Raw genomic sequence first — 21,942 nt, forward strand, 5'->3', positions numbered from 1 at the left:
GGGTCAGTTCCAAACAGAACAGCGTGTCACCACCAATTGCAGTTTATTAGCAGTAGTTGTTAACTGTCGTGCTTGTGCCTTGTTGTCTCAGGAGTGCCTTGGAGTCTGAAGTATAGTACCCAATTTCACCCCTATCACCCCTTGATGTAAGGTTACAACACTGACACACAAGTGATAACCAGGGGGAAAAGGGGGAACACAGCAAGGAAAGGTAGGGAAGACACAGCAAACCGCAATCTTCACTCGGGCCAGGTTCTTGAACACCAGAACTGTGGCTAGAATGTACCAGATGGTTAGCCGTTTCCCCTTGGAATAAAGTATAAATGTATAACTGGCGATGAGGTAATGAATAATGTCATACAACCAGTACACCAGGACCGAATTTATACAACTCCGCCAACAGTGAACACCTTGTTAATTCACAAAGAACACTTGGCAGGATCAAAGATACAAGAGATTGACTCTGTACATTATACAGTACTAAATGAAAACAGCTAATTGTGGTAGGAACAAAAATTGCTAAAGGCAAGGAGCATTAGTAATCACAAAAACAGATAGAGGGCTTTAACGTAGGTATCGTGATACAAATCACAAACTCGAAAGGTAAACAAAAGTAACACCATAAAGCAAAGGAACAGGATTGTTCCCGAACCCAAGACAAACACTGAGGCAAAGGCAAAAGGAAAAGTAAGCCATGAGGCCAGCAAAGCCTGAACTCACGGTAACGCGGAAAAAGCAGCAAACGAGACGCCACCACTAGCTCCTCGGACGGAACCCCACCAGTGACCCGGAACGGAACACTAACTCTGGCTAATCGCGAAGCACTTCCTGGAGTGCTAGGCGGGCCTAAGTATGATTATCGGCATCAGCACGCATGCGCAGATGCGCGCGCATCCACCAGGGACGCTTTTCCGCCAACCACAGTTTTGCCAACCCCGCATGCAAACTCTGCCTGTGCGAGGGTTTGTAATGAGCAGGCATGACCGAACACCCCTCCCACAATACCCCCACCGGCTTTGGCTTGTGAGGGTATCTTCTGTGAAAAGTCCTAATTAAACGGGGGCATGTATTTGGCTGGCAGGCTCCCACAAGCGTTCCTCAATGCCATAACCCTTCCAGTGAACAAGATACTGGAGACGCCTCCTTACACGTCTTGAATCTATGATAGCTCCTACCTCATACTCTTCATCAGCATCCACCAATGTGGGAATAGGTACGGCTGGAAGACGAGTGCCTGGAATGACAGGTTTCAAAAGGGACACGTGGAATACAGGATGTATTTTCATGGGCGGCGGCAGTGTCAATTTCATGGCAACGGGGTTTATAATTTGGTAAATCTGGAAAGGGTCTACATATTTAGGCTTAAACTTGCAAGAACCCTTTAGACTTAAATGTTTAGTGGAAAGCCACACCTTATCTCCCGTGTGATAAACGGGTTCAGTCTTTCTATGCGAATCAGCCTTTCTCTTAAGCTCCGACTTAGCTCTATCAAGATTGTCATGTATGTTTGACTGTACCGTTTGGATGTGGTTAACCAAATCTGTTACAGCGGGTGTTTTTATCAAAGAGAGGGGCAAAACTCTAGGATGAAAACCATGAGAACCATAAAAAGGGGTGTACAGAGTGGAAAAATTATGGCTATTGTTATAGGATAGTTCTGCAAGCCAAACTAAGTCATCCCACTCCTTCTGATCCAGTAATGTTTGGCATCTGAGGAATTGCTCAAGGCTCTGGTTCACCCTTTCGGTTTGCCTGTCTGTCTGAGGGTGATGGCTGGATGAAAGAGGCATGTCTATGTGTAGCGCGCTACATAACTGTCTCCAAAACTTGGATACAAATTGTGTCCCCCTATCTGTAATCAATACTGAGGGCATGCCATGTAATCTAACAATGTTATGCAAAAAGACTGTAGCTAGGGATTGAGAAGTAGGCAATTTCTTTAAGGGAATAAAATGGGCAGATTTGGTGAACATATCCACCACCACAAGCAGCGTGGTGTTTCCTCCCTTGGTACATGGTAATTCGACAATAAAGTCCATGGACACGGTGTGCCAAGGCTCAGGAGGAGTGGGGATAGGATGAAGCAATCCCACTAACCCCTCATGCGAGACTTTTCCTTGGGCACACACATGGCATGTACGTACATACTGTTGAACATCGTTAGCCATATGAGGCCACCAACAATACCTCTTCACTAGTTCCAATGTCCTCTTATACCCAGGGTGTCCCGCAACTCCATGAGAATGGCACCATTCTAAGACTCTTTGTTGAAGGGGTGAGGTAGGTATAACTAACCCTCCCTGCACGCAATGCATTCCCTCAATGACAGTCGTTGTTTGGTTTCTCAACAGGGCCAACATCGAAGGTTCTTGCTGAGCGAGTCTTATTTGTTGCACAAAGTGCTCCTCTGCTGAGAGCCCCCCTATTATTTTATAGGAACCTATGATACTGGGGGGGTTCTTCCTCCACAGGAAAAGGATCAAACCCCATATGTGACAAGGCATCCGCTTTCCCATTCTTTCTCCCGGCCCGAAAGTGAATAATGAAGTCATACTCGCTGAAGAACTGAGTCCACCTCAACTGTCTCATGGACAATGCTCTAGCTGTTTTCAAATATTGTAAGTTCCGATGATCTGTCAGGACTGTGACTGTGTGATGAGAACCAAGCAGATATTGTCGCCATTCTTCCAACACCTTTTTAATAGCAAGTAGTTCTTTTTCCCCTACCGCATAATTGGCTTCAGCGGGTGTGAGTTTGTGCGAGTAGTAGGCTACAGGGTGTATTTCGCCTGTGTCAGGATCTGCCTGTGAGAGCACCCACTTGGTGCTCTCACAGGCAGTGGTGAACTGCCACTTGGGAGGCATCTGCCTCAACAATGAATGGACTGCTGGGATCCGGATGCTTCAAAATGGGGGGCCTGAGTGAATGCAGACTTTAGTGCGTTGAAAGCAACGTTTGCATCCTCAGACCAAAGAAAGACTGCACCCTTGCGTAACAACCTGTTAATGGTAGAAACAACCTCAAAGAACTGATGGATAAACCGCCTATAAAAATTAGCGAATCCGATGAACTGTTGGACTTCCTTCATGTTTCTGGGGGGAGGCCATTGTAGTACAGCTGAGACTTTTTGTGGGTCCATTTGTAAGCCTTGAGTCGAAACTATATACCACAGGAAAGCTACTCGATGACGGTGAAAAAAGCATTTGTCCAGTTTACAGAGAAGCTGATTATCCTGTAATTTGAGTACGGCCTGTACGTGTAGAATGTGTTCATTAAGTGTCTTAGAATAAATCAGTAAGTCGTCGATATAAGCTATTACACTTTTATCTAGTTGTTCTTTTAGTACTTCATTGATAAAATACTGAAACGCCGAGGGGGCATTGCAAAGCCCAAAGGGCATTACCAAATATTCATATAACCCGAATTTGGTGCAGAAGGCCGTCTTCCACTCAACTCCCTCTTTAACTCTAACGAGGTGGTAGGCGCCTCGTAGATCCAATTTGGTAAACCATTCGGCGTCTTTGATTTGGTCTAATAGAGAGGAGATGAGTGGCAAAGGGTATTTATTCTTAATGGCGATGGAATTAAGGGATCTATAATCGATGCAGCAACGTAATCCCCCCTCCCTTTTGGGAATAAAAAGAGAGCCGATGAGGCAGGTGATCTGGAGGCTCTAATGAACCCCAAGTCAAGCATCGTATCAAGGTATTCCCTCAGGTATTGATTTTCTTTTTTTGTTAACTAATAGACTCTGCTCGTAGGTATTCGCGCCCCTGGTTGCAGGTCTATCCGACAATCGTAAACCCTGTGAGGGGGCAATATGGTGGCTTGTTCTTTGTCGAATACGGACTGGAACATGTGATATTCTGAAGGCAAAGCAGTCTCAGGCTGTTCCACAGACAAAGTTCTTTCTGTAGAAGGGGAAACTAAGGTGACTGTTTTCTATACATTAGGAGCATGGGTAACTGAATACCTCGGGCTCTCTGAGTCTTGTGACCTTAAATCGTCTGTCTTATGCCCGACACATCCATCCCCAAACGAAATATGCGATTGTTGCCAATCTATACAAGGATTATGCAGGCGTAGCCAAGGAAGACCTAACACTACAGGAAACTGATGGGATTCAATTATATCAAAGGTAATCATTTCCCAGTGTGTGGAGGCCATAGTAAGTTCAAGAAGGCCGGAGGTATGCGTGATTGGTCCTGATTTCAAAGGACCGCCATCAATTGTGAACACCTCCTCAGTCACGGTCTTTAGTACTTCAGGGACTGAATGTTCGAACGCCCAATGTTTGTCCATGAAGTTGCCTGAGGCCCCGGAGTCCAGCAATATAGGAAGTTTAATAGTACTACCCAACTAACACAACTGAGCGGGAATAAAAAAGTGACCCTTATTAGACAGCAATGATGAGACCATATGTTTAACAGGACCCGAGAGCGTGGTCTCTCTTGATCTCGGGTCTCCTAGTTTTCCGACCCGCGGAAGGAACTGTTTCGGTTTCACAGGGCATTATCGCAGGAAATGCCCTGCTTTCCCACAATAAAGACATAGTCTACTATCTCTTCGTCTTTGTTTTTCTGCTTCTGTTAAAGGCCCTTTGATACTGCCTATTTGCATAGGTTCTGGATCCTCGGCTTTGCTTTCTGTTTCCGGTTTCTTTTCTCTCATTACTGTTTTAGGATAATCAAAGCGGCCCTTATCCTTTCTTCTTTCACTCAATCTGTGATCTATTTTTACTACCAGATCTATCAATTCTGGACAAGTAACAGGAGGGTCCACTACATGGGCTAATGCATCTTTTAACTCATCCCGCAGTCCTTTATAAAAAAGGGCGCTGCGTTTCTCTGTGGGCCAATCTGCTTCAACCACTAACCGATTAAAAGTGGAAATATATGTAATAAGGTCTTTGGATCCCTGTTTCAGGTTCAACAATTCTGTGTTTGCAGCATGAGTGAATGAATGTTTGTCAAACATCTTGCGTATCTCTCTACGAAACTCCGTGTAATCTAAGAGAAGAGGGTCATCTTTTTCGGTCAGAGGGATAGTCCAATTGGCTGCTGACCCACCCAAGTATGAAAGAACAAATGCAACTTTAGCTTGGTCATTGGGGAAACAGGAAGCTTTACAAAGAAAGTGGAGTTGGCATTGGGTAAGAAAAGCAGCACATTTACTAGGGTCTCCATAAAAGCGTTCGGGTGGGGCTAAGGAAATAGCCTGTGGGGTCACTACTTGTACTATCGGAGTGGCTGTGCTAGGTCCAGCTCTATCTGTTCTGTCCCCTTGCAACGCCTCTACTAGATCGGATAGGGCTTGTGTCTCTCTCTGGAGGTTCCCTATCATGTTGGCCACATCTGCTAGAGTAAGATCCATGGCACTCGGGAGACAAATATATAAGGCTTCGCGATCTGTTGTGCTTGAGCCTTGTTGTCTCAGGAGTGCCTTGGAGCCTGAACAGACCCTGCAGTTTATCGCGATTTACGAAAAAATCGCGAAATCGGCGGACTACCGCGATGGCCGCGATAATATCCATATTGGCCGCGATATTTACAAAAAAGTGTCTCTACCGGGAGACAGCCAAACAAACAATGCCTTTTATTGGCTGTGCGCCCCTCCCCAATTGTGTGTGTCAGCAGCTTCCCGGGGACACACAGACAGTCAGGTTTTTAGCTGCCAGCCGCACCCGAGTACTTAACAGGTCTTTAAAAGACCTTTCACTTGTTAATGAGGCTTTGTTTTTCGCCCCTTCTTTGACCCCTCTGCCTAGGGCTGGAATAATTAACCACGGGCGATCACGACAGTCGATGTAAGCCACAACTCTATTGGAGCCTTATTTTCCCCGACTCTGAAAAGAGGGAAACGGAACTGGAGCTTAAAACACCTGGATCTAAGCGACTACATCATTTCGGCAGTTATTTTCAAGACCTGTAGGCATGTGACAACTCTGGAACCTTCAAATCTTAATTAAAACACCCTTCGATACATTTCAATGACAACACGTGAAAATATAAAGTTGTATTTGAAGAGGTCAAGGAAAATCTCTAAATCCTCAGGCCTCTGCTCCTTAAATGTTCTCCGGGTCAAAGGTCACAGGAAGGCATGTAGCCAGCACTGGGCGACTTTATCCTCTTTCTTCGGAGTCAGACATGTAAAATGAACTATTATCACACTTCAAAGGGCTGCTTAAAGAAGGCTACTTGCTAAAATGGCTTAAAAGAGAAGTAGTTGGATGAAACCAGTCGGTAGTAATGGATGGCTGCACCTCTGAGACAGTTAGAACAAAATACTGTATCCAATCGTGGCATTTTAGGTATTTTAATTAACTTTTTTTTTTTTTATTAATAAAGGTGAGTAGGAACGCACACATTTGTATGAGAAAAATCCAAGAAAATTAGTTTATGTTTGAGACTGAAAAAATCGGTGCAGACATAAGTAATGCTGAATGCCATATGGTGTAGGTAAAACAAAAAAGTTATTCAGAATAAAGTAATGAACTATGACAATGGGTTTGATGCGGTACAGGAGAAAATTCTACAAAACAGGGGGTGTTCAGAACCGCTTATTGTTCTGATGCTGCCTTAAAGTATACACACTTTCTAATGTGTACCTCTTTTGCGTTATAGCAAGGCTCGCACTATATAAACACGCATGCAGTAAAACAATTAGCTAAGTATTGAGTAGAATTTTACAATAGATGCATACCAATAAATAACAGCTAAAAGCAAAATGCAATTAAAGTACATCACTTAAACCAATTAAGGATAATGTTAACTGTTTTGTTAAGGGCTTATCATTATTTACCCTTTTAGCATTCTGCTAATCTCCGATCTATGCCCTGCTTGACAGCTACTCACTCTCCACGCTATTGAGCCCTTTGTTGTAGGAAAAATGGCCAAATAAAATGCCGCAAAATTGCTGCTAAATTTCCATATTTGTGCCGCTAAATTTCCATTTTTGTGCCGCTAAATTTGCTAATCCATGCCGCTATATCCTGGGGGGTCTGCCTGAAGTATAGTACCCAATTTCACCCCTATCACCCCTTGATGTAAGGTTACAACACTGACACACAAGTGATAACCAGGGGGAAACACAACTAGGAAAGGTAGGGAAGACAGAGCAAACAGCAGTCTTCACTCAGGCAGGTTCTTGAACACCAGAACTGTGGCTAGAATGTACCAGATGGTTAGCCGTTCCCCCTTGGAATAAAGTATAAATGTATAACTGGCGATGAGGTAATGAATAATCTCATACAACCAGTACACCAGGACCGAATTTATACAACTCCGCCAACAGTGAACACCTTGTGAATTCACAAAGAACACTCGGCAGGATCAAAGATACAAGAGATTGACTCTGTACATTATACAGTACTAAATGAAAACAGATAATTGCGGTAGGAACAAAAATTGCTAAACGCAAGGAGCATTAATAATCACAAAACAAGCATTTACAATGCAATGGTTTCACCTTTTGAAAAGTTTGAGCTATTGGCATTGTAAATGACAACATTTGTATTTATATGTTGGTTTTGAAAACAGATACATAAATGGCATTGTCATTTACAATGCCAATAGTTGAATCTCTGGCAAATGCCACACAAAAACACAAAGACCCACACACACACACAGACCCACCCACACCAACAGAGCCCCTCCCACACACACACAGAGCCACACACACAGAGCCACACACACAGACCCACACACACACAGACCCACACACACACAGACCACACACACACACACACACACACACAGCCACCCAGAGCCACACAGAGCCACACCCAGAGCCACACACACATACACACCCAGAGCCACACACACACACCCAGAGCCACACACACCCACTCAGAGCCACACACACCCACCCAGAGCCAACACACACTCAGGAGAGCAAGCACAGCGAGGGGGCCGGGAAGCAAGCACAGCGAGGGGGCAGGGAGGGAAGCAAGCACAGCGAGGGGGCAGGGAAGCCAGCACAGCGAGGGGGCAGGGAAGCCAGCACAGCGAGGGGGCAGGGAAGCAAGCACAGCGAGGGGGCAGGGAAGCAAGCACAGCGAGGGGGCAGGGAAGCAAGCACAGCGATGGGGCAGGGAGGGAAGCAAGCACAGCGAGGGGGCAGGGAGGGAAGCAAGCACAGCGAGGGGGCAGGGAAGCAAGCACAGCGAGGGGGCAGGGCCCATGGGATGAAGCGAATAACGAGAGTACTCTTTACGGATAACCAACTGCCAGCAAAGTGAGGACTATAACAACATGCATTTGCAATGCAATAGGTCTCGCAGTTAAGCGCGTTTGAGCTATTGGCATTGTAAATGGCTATGGATTTTATTTTGGTTTTAAATTTTAAAACAAAAAGAAATGAAGTTGTCATTTACAATGGAAAGAGCTTTAACTTGCGTAAATGCGAGACCTATTGCATTGCAAATGCTTGTTCAAGAGACAGCTTGGCGCGCACTGTCTACAGTGTAACAAACCCCCTGAACCTCATTGGATCAAGTCGTTGTCAGTTCTACGCATGTGCTAAACTGCTATCCCAACAACTGCTCTGATTTATAAGGCTAGTTTCAACTAAACAACCATTACAATCTATTATATTGGGTACAGTGTCCATGGAGACAGACACAGCAGCGATCCTTATAAACACAAATTGAGGGTGAGACTGCTAGAAGTTTGTTGGTCGCTAGTTTGGAAAAGGAGGAGTGCTGGGGGAGGGGGGCTTGGTACCATCTGGGCCTATGTTGCTCTTTTAGCCCGGGGCCAGGTGCTCATCTGCAGCCCCCCCACGCCAATGTGGATAAAGACATTGATCGTACACTTTAACAGTGCGATCAATATACACACTCATGCGAGTCCCTCCCTGATGCCATTCCCCGCCCTATTCCCCCAGGGGGTCGGGAGATTACAATCAGTAACTCCTGCGGTCCTGTTGGCCGTGCTTGATAAGCAGAGCAGGGGTTAATTAGGTTTATATGCATTTATATTTATATGCTACTTATTTCGGATTTAAAAACAACCATAGTAAAATATAAAGAAAATGTAAATAAAAGCACAACAGAATTCAAACCCGTTTGACAATACACGCAAGGAAACACATATTAATAGTAACTTGTTCTTCAATTGCGATAGCTCCTGCTATGGTTAAAGATACAGAAATCATTATGGCGGACCACGATTGTTGTTTAAAAAGGTTTTGCTTTTTTAAATAAAAACAGCACAACATTCAAATGTTCTTCAGAAAATCGAGTTAATCGAATTCAACATAGTATTTGAGGAAACATTGTGAATTGATCAATCTCTGTTGAAATCGGACTGCTACCTGCAACCACAGGCTCAAACTGCAACTCCGCATTTCATCCTTCCGACATCTATCCATTGAGGTTTGGGAAACAGTAACTTATTAGCTCAGAGGGACCTGGGCTGCTATGTCAGTCAGGTGGTGGAGGTGGAGCCCACCGCATCGATAGCGTTGTTAAACGAGTCCTGCTACAGTTGATGACGGACATTTTAAGCAGTCAGTGTGTGTCTGGCATAGCTTTTCAAACCATTATATTGGTTTGTGAATTCCGGAGATTTGAAACGGGAAGCTGCTATTTTTTTTTTAATAGGTTGTAGTGAGATGCGATCCAGAATTTAAGAACCATTCCCCACATAAAAGATAGATCTCCCCTTTGCAGATGGTGCACGCTGGACGTGTAGCCTGACGTTATATTATGTCAGATAACCAACTCTGAGCCATTACAATCTATTATATTGGGTACAGTGTCCATGGAGACAGACACAGCAGCGATCCATATAAACACAAATTGAGGGTGAGACGGCTAGAAGTTTGTTGGTCGCTAGTTTGGAAAAGGAGGAGCGCTGGGGGAGGGGGGCTTGGTACCATCTGGGCCTGTGTTGCTCTTTTGCAGAGGCCGCCGCACCCGCCCGCAGGGTGGGGGAGGCTCGAGGGCCGGCGCCATAACCCACGCGGTGCCAACAGGGGGATGGGAACTGGTTCTGGGCGCCCCGAAGCGGCCAGAACCAGCGGAAACGGGGTGCGCATCAGCCACCCCGACAGGAAGTGACCTCGTGACCTGGGCGCCCACGGGGGGCGACCAATGGTCAACCTTGCTACCTTTGAACCCCCCAATCAAAGGGGGTTCACCTGAGACCCTTTAGGGGGCTCAAGAGGATTTAAGCACCGCCGCTCCCCGGCAGAAGCACAACGTCTTCGAAGGAGCTGGGGGAGCGGCGCGACAACAACATCGTTTGAAGAAGACCGACTGCGGCAAGGGACGGCGAAGGACTGCCGAGGCAGAAGGACGACTCCGCGTACACTCTAACAGTGCGATCAATATACACACACATGCGAGTCCCTCCCTGATGCCCTTCCCCGCCCTATTCCCCCAGGGGGTCGGGAGATTACAATCAGTAACTCCTGCGGTCCTGTTGGCCGTGCTTGATAAGCAGAGCAGGGGTTAATTAGGTTTATATGCATTTATATTTATATGCTACTTATTTCGGATTTAAAAACAACCATAGGAAAATATAAAGAAAATGTAAATAAAAGCACAACAGAATTCGAACCCGTTTGACAAGACACGCAAGGAAACACATATTAATAGTAACTTTTTCTTCAATTGTGATAGCTCCTGCTATGGTTAAAGATACAGAAATCATTATGGCGGACCACGATTGTTGTTTAAAAAGGTTTTGCTTTTTTAAATAAAAACAGCACAACATTCAAATGTTCTTCAGAAAATCGAGTTAATCGAATTCAACATAGTATTTGAGGAAACATTGTGAATTGATCAATCTCTGTTGAAATCGGACTGCTACCTGCAACCACAGGCTCAAACTGCAACTCCGCATTTCATCCTTCCGACATCTATCCATTGAGGTTTCGGAAACAGTAACTTATTAGCTCATTGGGACCTGGGTTGCTATGTCAGTCAGGTGGTGGAGGTGGAGCCCACCGCATCGATAGCGTTGTTAAACGAGTCCTGCTACAGTTGATGACGGACATTTTAAGCAGTCAGTGTGTATCTGGCATAGCTTTTCAAACCATTATATTGGTTTGTGAATTCCGGAGATTTGAAACGGGAAGCTGCTATTTTTTTTTTTAATATGTTGTAGTGAGATGCGATCCAGAATTTAAGAACCATTCCTCACATAAAGGATAGATCCCCCCTTTGCAGGTGGTGCACGCTGGACGTGTAGCCTGACGTTATATTATGTCAGATAACCAACTCTGAGCGAGGGCCAGGAACCAGTGGCTCAAGTCATAGAGCGGTAGGACGGAGGCAGCAGCACACCCGCTCGCGCCCCTTGCTGCTCCTCTGGTCGCTTCAACTCAGTGCTTTAAATGGAACAAGAATGTGCCCGGGCTCACAGAGAGCGGGAGGGAGGACGGCGGGAGGGGGGACACGGAGGAAGGCAGGACCACACGGAGAGCGGGAGGGGGGACGGCTGGAGGAGGGACACGGAGGAAGGCAGGACAGCAGCAAGCACGGTCCGGCCGGCCCAGATTCGGGGGCATTCCCGGCTTTTGGCTGACGTAGCATGACGTAGCCAAAAGCCAAAAATTCTCGGGAACGCCCCCGAATCTGGTCCGGCCATGACGGACGCCTCTCTGTTCCAATGGCTAGCCTCCATTTATGGAGCTAGCCAATGGAACAGAGGGCGTATTCCAGAGCAACATACTGTAACTCATTAGATTTCTCCTGCGCAAAAGCTGCTTGCGCAGCTTTTTTGCAGTCGAAACCTAAACAGATACAGAGCTCTAACATAGGTATTGTGATACAAATCACAAACTCGAAAGGTAAACAAAAGTAACACCATAAAGCAAAGGAACAGGATCGTTCCCGAACCCAAGACAAACACTGAGGCAAAGGCAAAAGGAAAAGTAAGCCGTGAGGCCAGCAAAGCCTGAACTCACAGTAACGCGGAAAACGCCGCAAACGAGACACCACCACTAGCTCCTCGGACGGAACCCCACCAGTGACCCGGAACGGAACACTGACTCTGGCTAATCGCGAAGCACTTCCTGGAGTGCTAGGCGGGCCTAAGTATGATTATCGGCATCAGCGCGCATGCGCAGATGCGCGCTCATCCACCAGGGACGCTTTTCCGCCAACCACAGTTTTGCCAACCCCTCATGCAAACTCTGCCTGTGCGAGGGTTTGTAATGAGCAGGCATGACATTAACAATACCATAATATAAATCTGTTACCCTGATGCCATACACAAAATAGAAACCACTTTTCAAGAGCAAGATCAACAGTACTGTCTGAAGCCATAAGTTTAAAGAGAAGCAGTACGGAGAAGTCTTTCATGAGCACTACCTGCATATGCCCAAAGCAATAAATCAAATGTGTTGGCAGAGTTTTGCCCGGAACTCCCCTGCTTTCTGCCCTTAAGCTCCAATTCACTGCCACTGCCTAAATGCAGGTAAGTTCTCTTCCTACTAAGTACTGAAGTTGTGTTCCCTACTGTTATTTATATGCCATCCACACAGGCTCACGAGCCGTCAGTGCTATGTATGATCTAAAAAAAATAATAAGGCAGTGCATGACTACCACACTTTCTTCAGAAAGAGGGAACACTCCCATGAATGTAGTGGCCACCCCCATACTGAAATGGGCTGAAGTACAAGAATCAAAAATAATTGGAAAGCAGCACAGGTAAGCTGCTGGCTTCAAGTTGTGGACCACTGCAGGTTTGCCAGTATTGTATTGTATTGTAATTGCATTTATATAGCGCTTACTACCCCTGACGAGGCGTTGAAGCGCTTTTTCGGCGAGTAGCACGCTACTCGGGGATCCATAGACGATTAGTGTTGAATTAGTATAGTGAAACATGCAAGTACATTTTAAGTGTCGGATAAGTTAGTCAGTCATTTGGATTTGGAATGATAGCAGAAGGATAGAGGAGGAAAAAGGTTTGTATTTATATAACGCTTGTTGACCCACGCTATTCAGCAGGCCCATTAAGGATTAGTGGTGAAATAATATGGTGAAATATGAAGTAATTTCAGTGGTGGATATTTAGTCAGATTATTTGGAGTGAGAAGGATAGCGGAGAGATAAAAGGGGGAAGAAAGGTTTGCATTCATATAGCACTTTGTTACCCCTGATGGGTGTTGAAGTGCTTTTCTGGCAAGTAGCACGCCACTTTGGAACCCATGAAGGATTAGTGTTGAAAATTAGTATAGTAAAATATGAAGTAGTTTGAGTAGTGGATATGTTATTCAGTTATTTGGGTAGAGAATGGAGGTGGCAGGATAGAAGAGGGTAAGAGGTTTGTATTTATATAGCGCTTGCTACCCCTGGTGGGGTTTTGAAGCGCAAGTAGCACGCTACTCTGGAACCCATCAGGATTAGTGTTGAATTAGTACGGTGAAACATGAGTAATTTTAGTGGTGGATATGTTAGTCAGTTATTTGGATTGAGAAGGGTTGGGGAGGGATAGAAAAGGAAAAAGGTTTGCATTTATATAGCACTTGTAACCCTGATGGGGTGTTGAGACTCTTCATTAGCGAGTAGCACACTTCTCTGGAACCCTATAAACGATTAGTGGTGAATTAGTATAGTTGAATATGGAATTTGAGAAGTGAACATGTTAGTCTGTTAATCTTGATTGAAAAGGATAGTGGAGGGATAAAAGAGTGTAGGATTTTTTTGGGGGGAGAGAGTCTAAAAAAGGGTTATTTTGGCAATCATAGTAGTGGTATGGGGTTTGGGATAAATGAGAGAGTGGATGTAGAGGATATATTGATAGATGTATAGGATGAGTGCTAGGGTAATGCATTGGAAAGAGTAGTAGAAAGAAGTTTGAGATGATTCAGAAGGTTGGGCTAGTAGATATAATGAGCGAAGTATAGGCTGAGAAATAGGGTAATGCATTGGAAATGCTAAATTAGAAGAAAGTGATAAATATATAGATTCATAGGTACATTGAAAGTATATAGATGCATAAAGGAGGTATGTAGATTAAAGATATTGATGGGAGCCACAGGATGAGAAATAGGGTAGTGCATTCGATAGGTTTTGTCAGGAGAAAAGTAAGACACACATATCCAGTACATGGAAGGTACATAGATGCACAATGGAAGTACGTACATGTAGACCAAAGATGATTTTTATTTATTTATTATTATTTTTCTCTCAACAACATAATTATTTTACATGTTTGTACAAAGTAGTACACAAAGATACGAACATATCTATAGCGAAAACAAATGCTTATATACGGAGGGATATGCTGTAAATTTCTGTTTGCGTATGGTGCTTATGTGGGGAAGAGACACATTTTGAGTAGTTTTCTTAAGATAAGGTGGTTGTTGGTGGACCTTATATTGGGGGGTAAAGATTTCCATAGTGTGGCTGCTTGAACAGAGAAGGATGTGCCACCCATGTTTTTTTTTCTTGTATGCTAGTATTTTGAGGCGAGATGCTACTTTAGAGCGGAGGTTCCTTTGTTGAATGCGTTTGGTGATTTTATTCCTGATGAAGAGTGGTTCCATTCCATGTATTGCTTTGTGGGTGATACAAAGCAGCTTGAACGTGGATCTTCTGGCAACCGGTAACCAATGCAGGGCTTTCAAGGCAGGGGAGATGTGGTCTTGCGGTTTGATATGCAACAGTAGTCTGGCAGCCACGTTCTGAATCCGTTGTAATCTTTTCATGGTCGTTAAAGGTGATACGTGGTAGAGGCTATTGGCGTAATCGAGTTTGGACAGAATAAGGGAGATGTAGCTTGGACCTTGTGTGGAAATCTCAAATGAGAGAAAATTTGTTGCAGTGTTTTTAAAGTGACCAAGCTTGTTTTTTCTAGTTTATCCACTTGGGCATTCATCGACAGCTTGGATTTCATGGTCATTCTGAGGTTTCTTACTTCCTTCGATACTTTAGGCAGTGATCCCAGTTCATTAGGCCATGCGGCAAGCGGGTTGTAATGTTTCCAATTGCCACACATGAGTATTTCAGTTTTTGAAGCATTCAATTTGAGATGGCTCCAAGTCATCCACTGATCCACGGCCCTGAGACAGCTGAATATTGGTGATTTTCCAATGTCTTTGGGGCATTACAGTTGAAGGAGTATTCGCGTGTCATTTGCATAGTTATAGCACGTGAGGTGAAATTTATTGATCACTACAGATAATGACTTCATGTAGATGTTGAAAAGCCTGGGCGAGATGATAGAACCTTGAGGGACCCCTGCTTTTGTGGAGTACGGTTTGGAAGAGAAAGGTGGGGTATGGATGACATTAGTTCGGTTTTGAAGGTAGGACGTGATCCAGTCCAGAGCAGTTCCCTCTATGCTGGCTTCATAGAGTCTTTGTTTTAGAATGTCAAAGACAGCTGAGAGGTCCAAGAGGAGCCTCCGTCTACTGCACAGCTGAGAATGGCCTGGGAAATAAATTCAGGGCATGCTAGGATTAGCTGAGGGACTGGATCAGTGTCAGAAGACACTGGAGGCTCAGGACCCTTTGAGTGTCACCCTCCCAATCTCTCATTTGAGATCATGTGGTGAAATGGAATTGATCCCAGCTTGGCATTCTTGTTTTTGTGGTATGTTTTCGACTTACCTGAAGACTTTGAAAGAGAATGGGACTTTTGCTCTGACCCAGCCTCATGATCAGGAGTGGTTCAATGACTTGGAGTGGGCCCACAGCTTCAAACACCACCTCTTCTCTTCAGTGACATACAGCCAGGCTTCCCACTCTCTGCTAACTTTCAGGTGCATGATGTTGTACTTTTCACATGACTTCTGGAGGTTCCTGGAGCCCATGCACCCAAGGCACAGGTTGTTCAGATCTGGGAGACATTTGCTTTCTCAACTAATGGCATCATTAGAAACCTGTCGTTTTCAGCTGAAACATCATCCATTGGCTTTAAATTATTTTGACAATCATCAGAAAACCGAGCAGATCTACGTTGAATGGTATTGAAAGAGAAGAACTGACATCAGAACACTAAATGCGGCTCAGTCCCCTCCCTTCTGGGGCGTGCAAGATTGCCACTGTACCACCTGCAGGAGTCCATGCTGGGAGAACTTTCTGGATCTAGTCTGATGACTTGGATATTCTGAAGGTGGGGTATCTGTGGTTAAAAGAATTGGTCAGAAGGTACAACTTAAAAATCTCTCAATCGTGACTTGGAACTTTTTAGCTTGTACCATCAGAATTTTTACCCATGCTTAACACTTTCAGGTGAAATTTAAATACACATCTCTTCCACAAATATCAGATGTAATGAGTTCTCTTGAATCCTCTCTTCACATTTTCGATATTAATGTTTTACTAGTTAGTTTAACCAATGTTTTCCAGTTTTGCTGTGATATATATTTTTTAAAATGGCACACAAAGACATCCAAGTGGTGGTTCAGGTGCTCTTTATAAGAAACTTCATCTTTAAAAAAGTTAAGAGTAACAAGACTAGAGCAAATAAAAGCCAACCTCTTTCTTCAAGACTAGAGTAACAACAATACGTCCACATCACCCAAAACACAACCTCCATGACACAAACGCCAAAATAATTTGTGATTTGCAGTAATTTTAAACACTTAAAGGACCCCTGTCTCTTTACAGGCTATTTTAGAAGCTTCTGCAAATCAGAAACCGGAAATTTGCTTCACATCTCCTTTTACAGACCTATTGATAGTGCAGCAAACACCTGTTAAATCGAAGTATAGAGGGCAATAATCTCAGAAAGCGGGTGAGGTGCATGTCAGAATTATTGATATCTATCGGTTATTATATAGAGTCAGGGGTGTGGAATTCTAATAGCCCGACTTCTAGAACATATTATTTAGGGCCTAGGACAACAAGGTTTCATGTTTATTTTGTCTTAGGGACAAGTATGCCCAACTTCCTGCAGCACAAACCCTTTGGCTGCCAGTTTACAGTACCACTTGATGGATCAGGAAAAGCCATTGTTTGCAGTTAAGGTAATATTTGTGTACTTAAGTGAATGCTGTTCGAACTTTATTTATAGTTCATAAATGCAAAGCCTTTATTATTGGGGTGAGTGTTCTAATTAAATGGTGTAAGCTTAGACTGCACTGCTGACAGCAGCCCAAGTATGAAAATATCTATACACGTTTGAAAAGTTTAACAATATGAGGCTAAGTATAATGCTCACAGAATGCTCTCAGATTAGATGCAAATATTTGCATCTAATCTCAACAATTCTTCACAGGGTAAGTGGGTGACCAAGAGTCTCCCCATGCCACAGTAACATATTTTTTTTAAAGTGCAGTCAAATATGTTGGCTGAGACTGGGTTATTCTTCAGTAGTGATGTTCAACAGGCAATTCCTTCTGCTGAATGAAATCCCTTCTACCACCAAATTAAGCGCCACTTCTTTCTTCTGCCACGTGGAGGTCCACATGGTTTACTTAGTAATTAATGTTCCTTGGCTTGTATGGCGATCAATTAATCTAAGGCTCTCCGTAGTAGGTTAACTCCATCGAAAACCTTACTCCAGAAAGAACACCCGTATCCCTTCTGTCCTACTATCACTTCTCACCCATACAGGAGAGCACAGACCACGATCTGAACAAGCAGACAGGGTGGAGGAGTCGGCCAGCACACCTGGCCTTGAGATCGAAGGAGGAATCGTCAAAGAGGAGAAGTTTGAGGAAAATGCTTCTAAAGGTATGCTACCGTTGCACTGCATTGTGTGGATTCTAGAATGGAGAGCATGTGTTTGAGTTACTATTTGCACTGTAATGGAGTTATTCGTCAGACATCCATGTTCATCGCAAGTTGATTTGAGAGCACCTTAATGCATTTATTTACTGTGTTTCCTGCATAATGCTAGTTGCTTCAGAACATCTGCCAGCAGTGTGCCATCTGAGGTTTATGTAAGTATAAGAATTAGGCCCGCTATTCCGGACCAGTCTTCTTGCCAATTTACTGAGTGCGGTTTACCCAGTTTTATGGAGGTTGTATTTTGTGCACAGCAATGCTAAGAAAAATAATTGCATGGAGCACCCACATTACAACAAACATTACTGTGACATATCACTATTTCAACAAACTTAGCATGACGGACTGCCACTTCAATGTCATTAATACTGTCATACTAATTTAATTTAAACCGAAGCTAGGGTAATATTACTTAATGCAATTATTTATATAATTTAACTACAATTAAATTAGAATTGGGGATAGAACTAGGATTAGCATTGGAATTAACTACATTATACTAATATTTTTTACTTTTATTTAATGCAATAGATTAAATATATTTAAGGATTCAGGCTATACTAAGGTAACCATTGTTACATTTAATTATTATGATTTACTCTTATATTTAAGGTCTAGAGTTAGGATGAAGGTACATTTACATTTGATTTTTTTAAAACTTAACTCAATGTAATTTTTGGTATGATTTGATTTAGTGTTACGATAAAGTTAAAATATTTTTCATTTATATACATTTAATTTAGGGCGAGGATTAATGTTATTAATTGAGGGACATTATGATGTTTCAAAGGAATGTCATCAGAGTAATAGTCAAATGAGGTTTAGGTATGTAGAAATATTGAAGTATTACTATGTCGAGGTAAATGTGTTGAACAGATGATACTTCTCAGTATTGGATGACACGTTAAAGATCTATATGTGCATGCATTAGATAACAAGGAAAGCACAAAGGAACTGGACAGTAAATAGTTGCAAATACTGATGATGGGATGGCAGGGTAGTTGAGTGGTATTTAGCAACGAGGTGGGTGCCCTGCCTTCAAGCTGCTGCTGGTGTCCAACTGTTCAGGGCCCAAATTACACATAGGGTGCACTGTCCCTGTTTGCGCAATGGCTCACTTTTAAACAAGCGTGCTGGGCTCAAACCAGGACAGTGCACCATATTTCAATGAATACGCTGCTGCCAGGGCAGCCACCAACCAGCGCCTTCCCAGGGGTGGGCAGGCATTCAGTGAAATGCGGAGCGGCTGTTTCACAGTGCAGGCAGCATGCTATTTGCACTTCCAACAGGGGAGAGAGATTTCCCCCTTGAAGGCAGGTGCAGTGAGTGAAAGCACCAGTCTGTAGGAGAATGTCTGGAGGGTATCTATGGGACCTAGTGGCTTTGACTGGCTGGCTGATAAGCGGGAAAGCGGTGCCAGCTCCGATAATACAAGCTGAAAGGGTGCAGCGGTGGGGGGGGAGGGGTGGGGGGGGTGGTGTAAACAGACGAATGCAGTTGCTGTTGCTACGGCTGCAAAAATGTGAGCCTGCAGGAGACCACGGAGGCGGCCTAACTAGTGCCAGGTGTGGCTTGTGAGTGCTCCCTGGTGTGTCCTGCTTGGTGCTTGTCCCCCTGCCTCTATACCCCCCCCCCTTGGTAACTCCTCCAGTGAGAACGTGTGCCAGCGATACTGGCAACGGTGCAACTTTCTGTGCTGCTGTGATACAGTGCTTTGATCTAGTCCGAAAGTCTGGGAGGATAATATACGTGGTTTAAAAAGTGATTGTACAGTGACTCAATCATCACCCATCACCCAACATTAGCGACCATAGTAAGCATTACTTAGAGTGGCCCGCAGCCTCTCCTCCACCTGGGGAGGCGGAGATCGCTGGCTGGATTTGTGGAACAGGCAGGAGAAGCTCTCATCAGCTGCCTGGCCAGCATTCTCTTGGTTTGGGGAATTCAGATTTGTCTGGACTCGTCTAGTCCAGGAATCGGGTCCTTCAAGGTGGGCCAAAGCATTTGTCTAATCCTATTATGGGGAGGTGCAAAGCCACAGAGCCGACAATGGAAATGAAATCACCGGAATTTGAGATACTGTCCCGGAAGGAGGGGGCGACCCTGCCTGTGCTCTGTAATGACACAGAGGGACGGGTGACTCGCTCTGCAAGAGGCTCAATCAGGACCTTTTTTTGGTCTAACAGTATGCCTTTGGATTTGCCTTTGGTTAAGAGTGTTCCAGCCCCGGTTTGGACACGCTTAGACCCCTTTGTACCCGCGGAGTCTAACTTACTCGGCACCAGCTCCAATTTACCTTTGGTAGTGTGTTCACAGGTACGTCCGAAGCTGTTCGATGAAGTTTTAAAAGGAGATAAGTATAAGCTACCAACTTGCGGTGTAGAACTCCTTGATCCCAGGTATGGCTGCCCACATACCCTAAAATGAGGGCCCGAGGACAAAATTGATCAGGTTCCCTCCTATTGTCCCTGGCTTTCAAGTCTGGTGTTATTGAATCTAGTTCTCAATTGGTTGAACCGATCAATAACAACATCTTAGTAGTAGCCCAAGTGTTGCAAAGTAAGGACAAGGGGAATGATCAAGGTTCACCTTCCCCTATGAAGTTGAATACCTCATTAGGAGCGAATCCTTTGGTAAACGCAGCTAGAAACTCTTCATCTTTTATTCCAACAATGGTTGGAAATGGCCATCCCATTGATCAAGAGCAAGGAAAGCTTCCATAACAGTTTTTAGCCACCATGGAAGCACAAATAGTGGATATGCTAAATAAAACGCAGATGATTGGATGGAGGGCTTGCAACTACTCCCCCCGTTTCAGATTTGGTTTCGGAAAAGATATCTACATTGGGGTGATATAAGTGCCCTGCAGGATGTAATGGCCAGGGCGCTTCTTTGGCAGTCGAGTAAAATGGAACTTCAGATAGATCCTCTTCAGTCATGTGCAACACATTTGGCAGAAATAGAGAGCAAATTAACACACTTGGACATGAAGCTAAGAGCTCTGGATTTGGGTAAATCTTGTTTATGTTCCCCCATTATAGACAAGCTTGGTGCTCTTCCAGAAATATTGAGGTCACTGGTGAAGGCATGAAGAACTCAATAGTGCATTCATCTTACCAGGAAAGAAGCTTATTGCCAGAGGAGATGGCAAATGCTATGAAGGAAAGTCAGGGGGATGAAGTATCAAGTTCCCAATCTACTACACCAGGAGCAAAGTCGGCGTCAGACAACGCTACTGAACTGAAGCAGTCGGAGCAAGTAAGAAGTGAGATTCCAAGTGATCCACGAAGTACAATTGAGATAGTACCGGGTATTCAAATGAGCAGCCCGCAGAGATTATTGTAGGGATTGGACTCTCAGAGAGCAAAAAAAAAAGCTAAAAAAGCAATTGAAAAAATAACGCTTATTAAAAAGAGAAATCATTAAATCGTCAAAGATCCCTACTAAAATTTTCCTAATATTTGAGCACAAAAAAGACTGCCAAGGACCAGCGGGTGTTATCAAAAGCCTTGGAACAATCAAGTGGATTTGGTGTATTGGAATAAATAAACAGGTGGTCCCGACCACTGGCTTGGCTATGGAGAACGCAATTTCCAATGTGGGCTGTAAGGTCAAAAATATGGGCAGCAGCAAGAGATTGTCTGAACCGTTAAGGATGCAGGGACACAAGCAGTCTGCTCCAAGGTCAGTGCAAGGTTATAGCCAAGGACCTTTTGAAGGGAGTTTCCCCCCCCTCTCCCCTCCCCCATATAGGTGCACAACAGGCAGATTTAATCAACTTGGATTATCAGGGCTGTATAGCAGGTCCAGATATCTGGACACCACAGACGAGAATAACATCTTTAGACTCACAAAAGGTACCAGGGGAAAGTACAACTTCTGGGATCTGGATGCTGGAGTCTGGTTCCCTACGTGGAATTCTAGGCTCTTGCCACCGACAAAATGCCCCAACTCAGGGGCCAAGTGACAACTGGAATATAGCAGAGAGTAGAGCAGAGTATGCAGACTCTGCATCTACGAATATAGGGTAGATAAACCCTGACCACTTGGGTATGACAGAGGCGATGGCTATTGATCAGCCGGAACTGGTTTTCATTCCCAGGTTGTGCCAAAGGGGCCCTCAGGATACGCTTAATCGGGGGAACCTGCTGAAACGTTGCTCCCACATCCCTGCCCTGAATCATATTACCTCAGAAAATTTGTTATTGGTAAAATTTTACTCGGGTGGGATGAATGGCAGAGGAGAAGCC

General features: G+C 44.4%; 1 protein-coding gene across 1 annotated transcript in view; it reads left to right on the forward strand.

Annotated features, from left to right (window-relative positions):
* The window catches only part of LOC147750886 (uncharacterized), an 84,278-nt gene that overhangs the window by 21,221 nt on the left and 41,115 nt on the right, over window positions 1-21,942 (forward strand). Inside the window, exon 2 of the mRNA XM_086918461.1 lies at window positions 17,519-17,638. Coding sequence (XP_086774587.1) covers window positions 17,519-17,638 — 120 coding nt within the window. The remainder of the gene's footprint in view (window positions 1-17,518; window positions 17,639-21,942) is intronic.

Source organism: Lissotriton vulgaris, chromosome 1_1, assembly GCF_964263255.1.
Source record: "Lissotriton vulgaris chromosome 1_1, aLisVul1.2, whole genome shotgun sequence".
NCBI classification, from domain to species: domain Eukaryota; kingdom Metazoa; phylum Chordata; class Amphibia; order Caudata; family Salamandridae; genus Lissotriton; species Lissotriton vulgaris.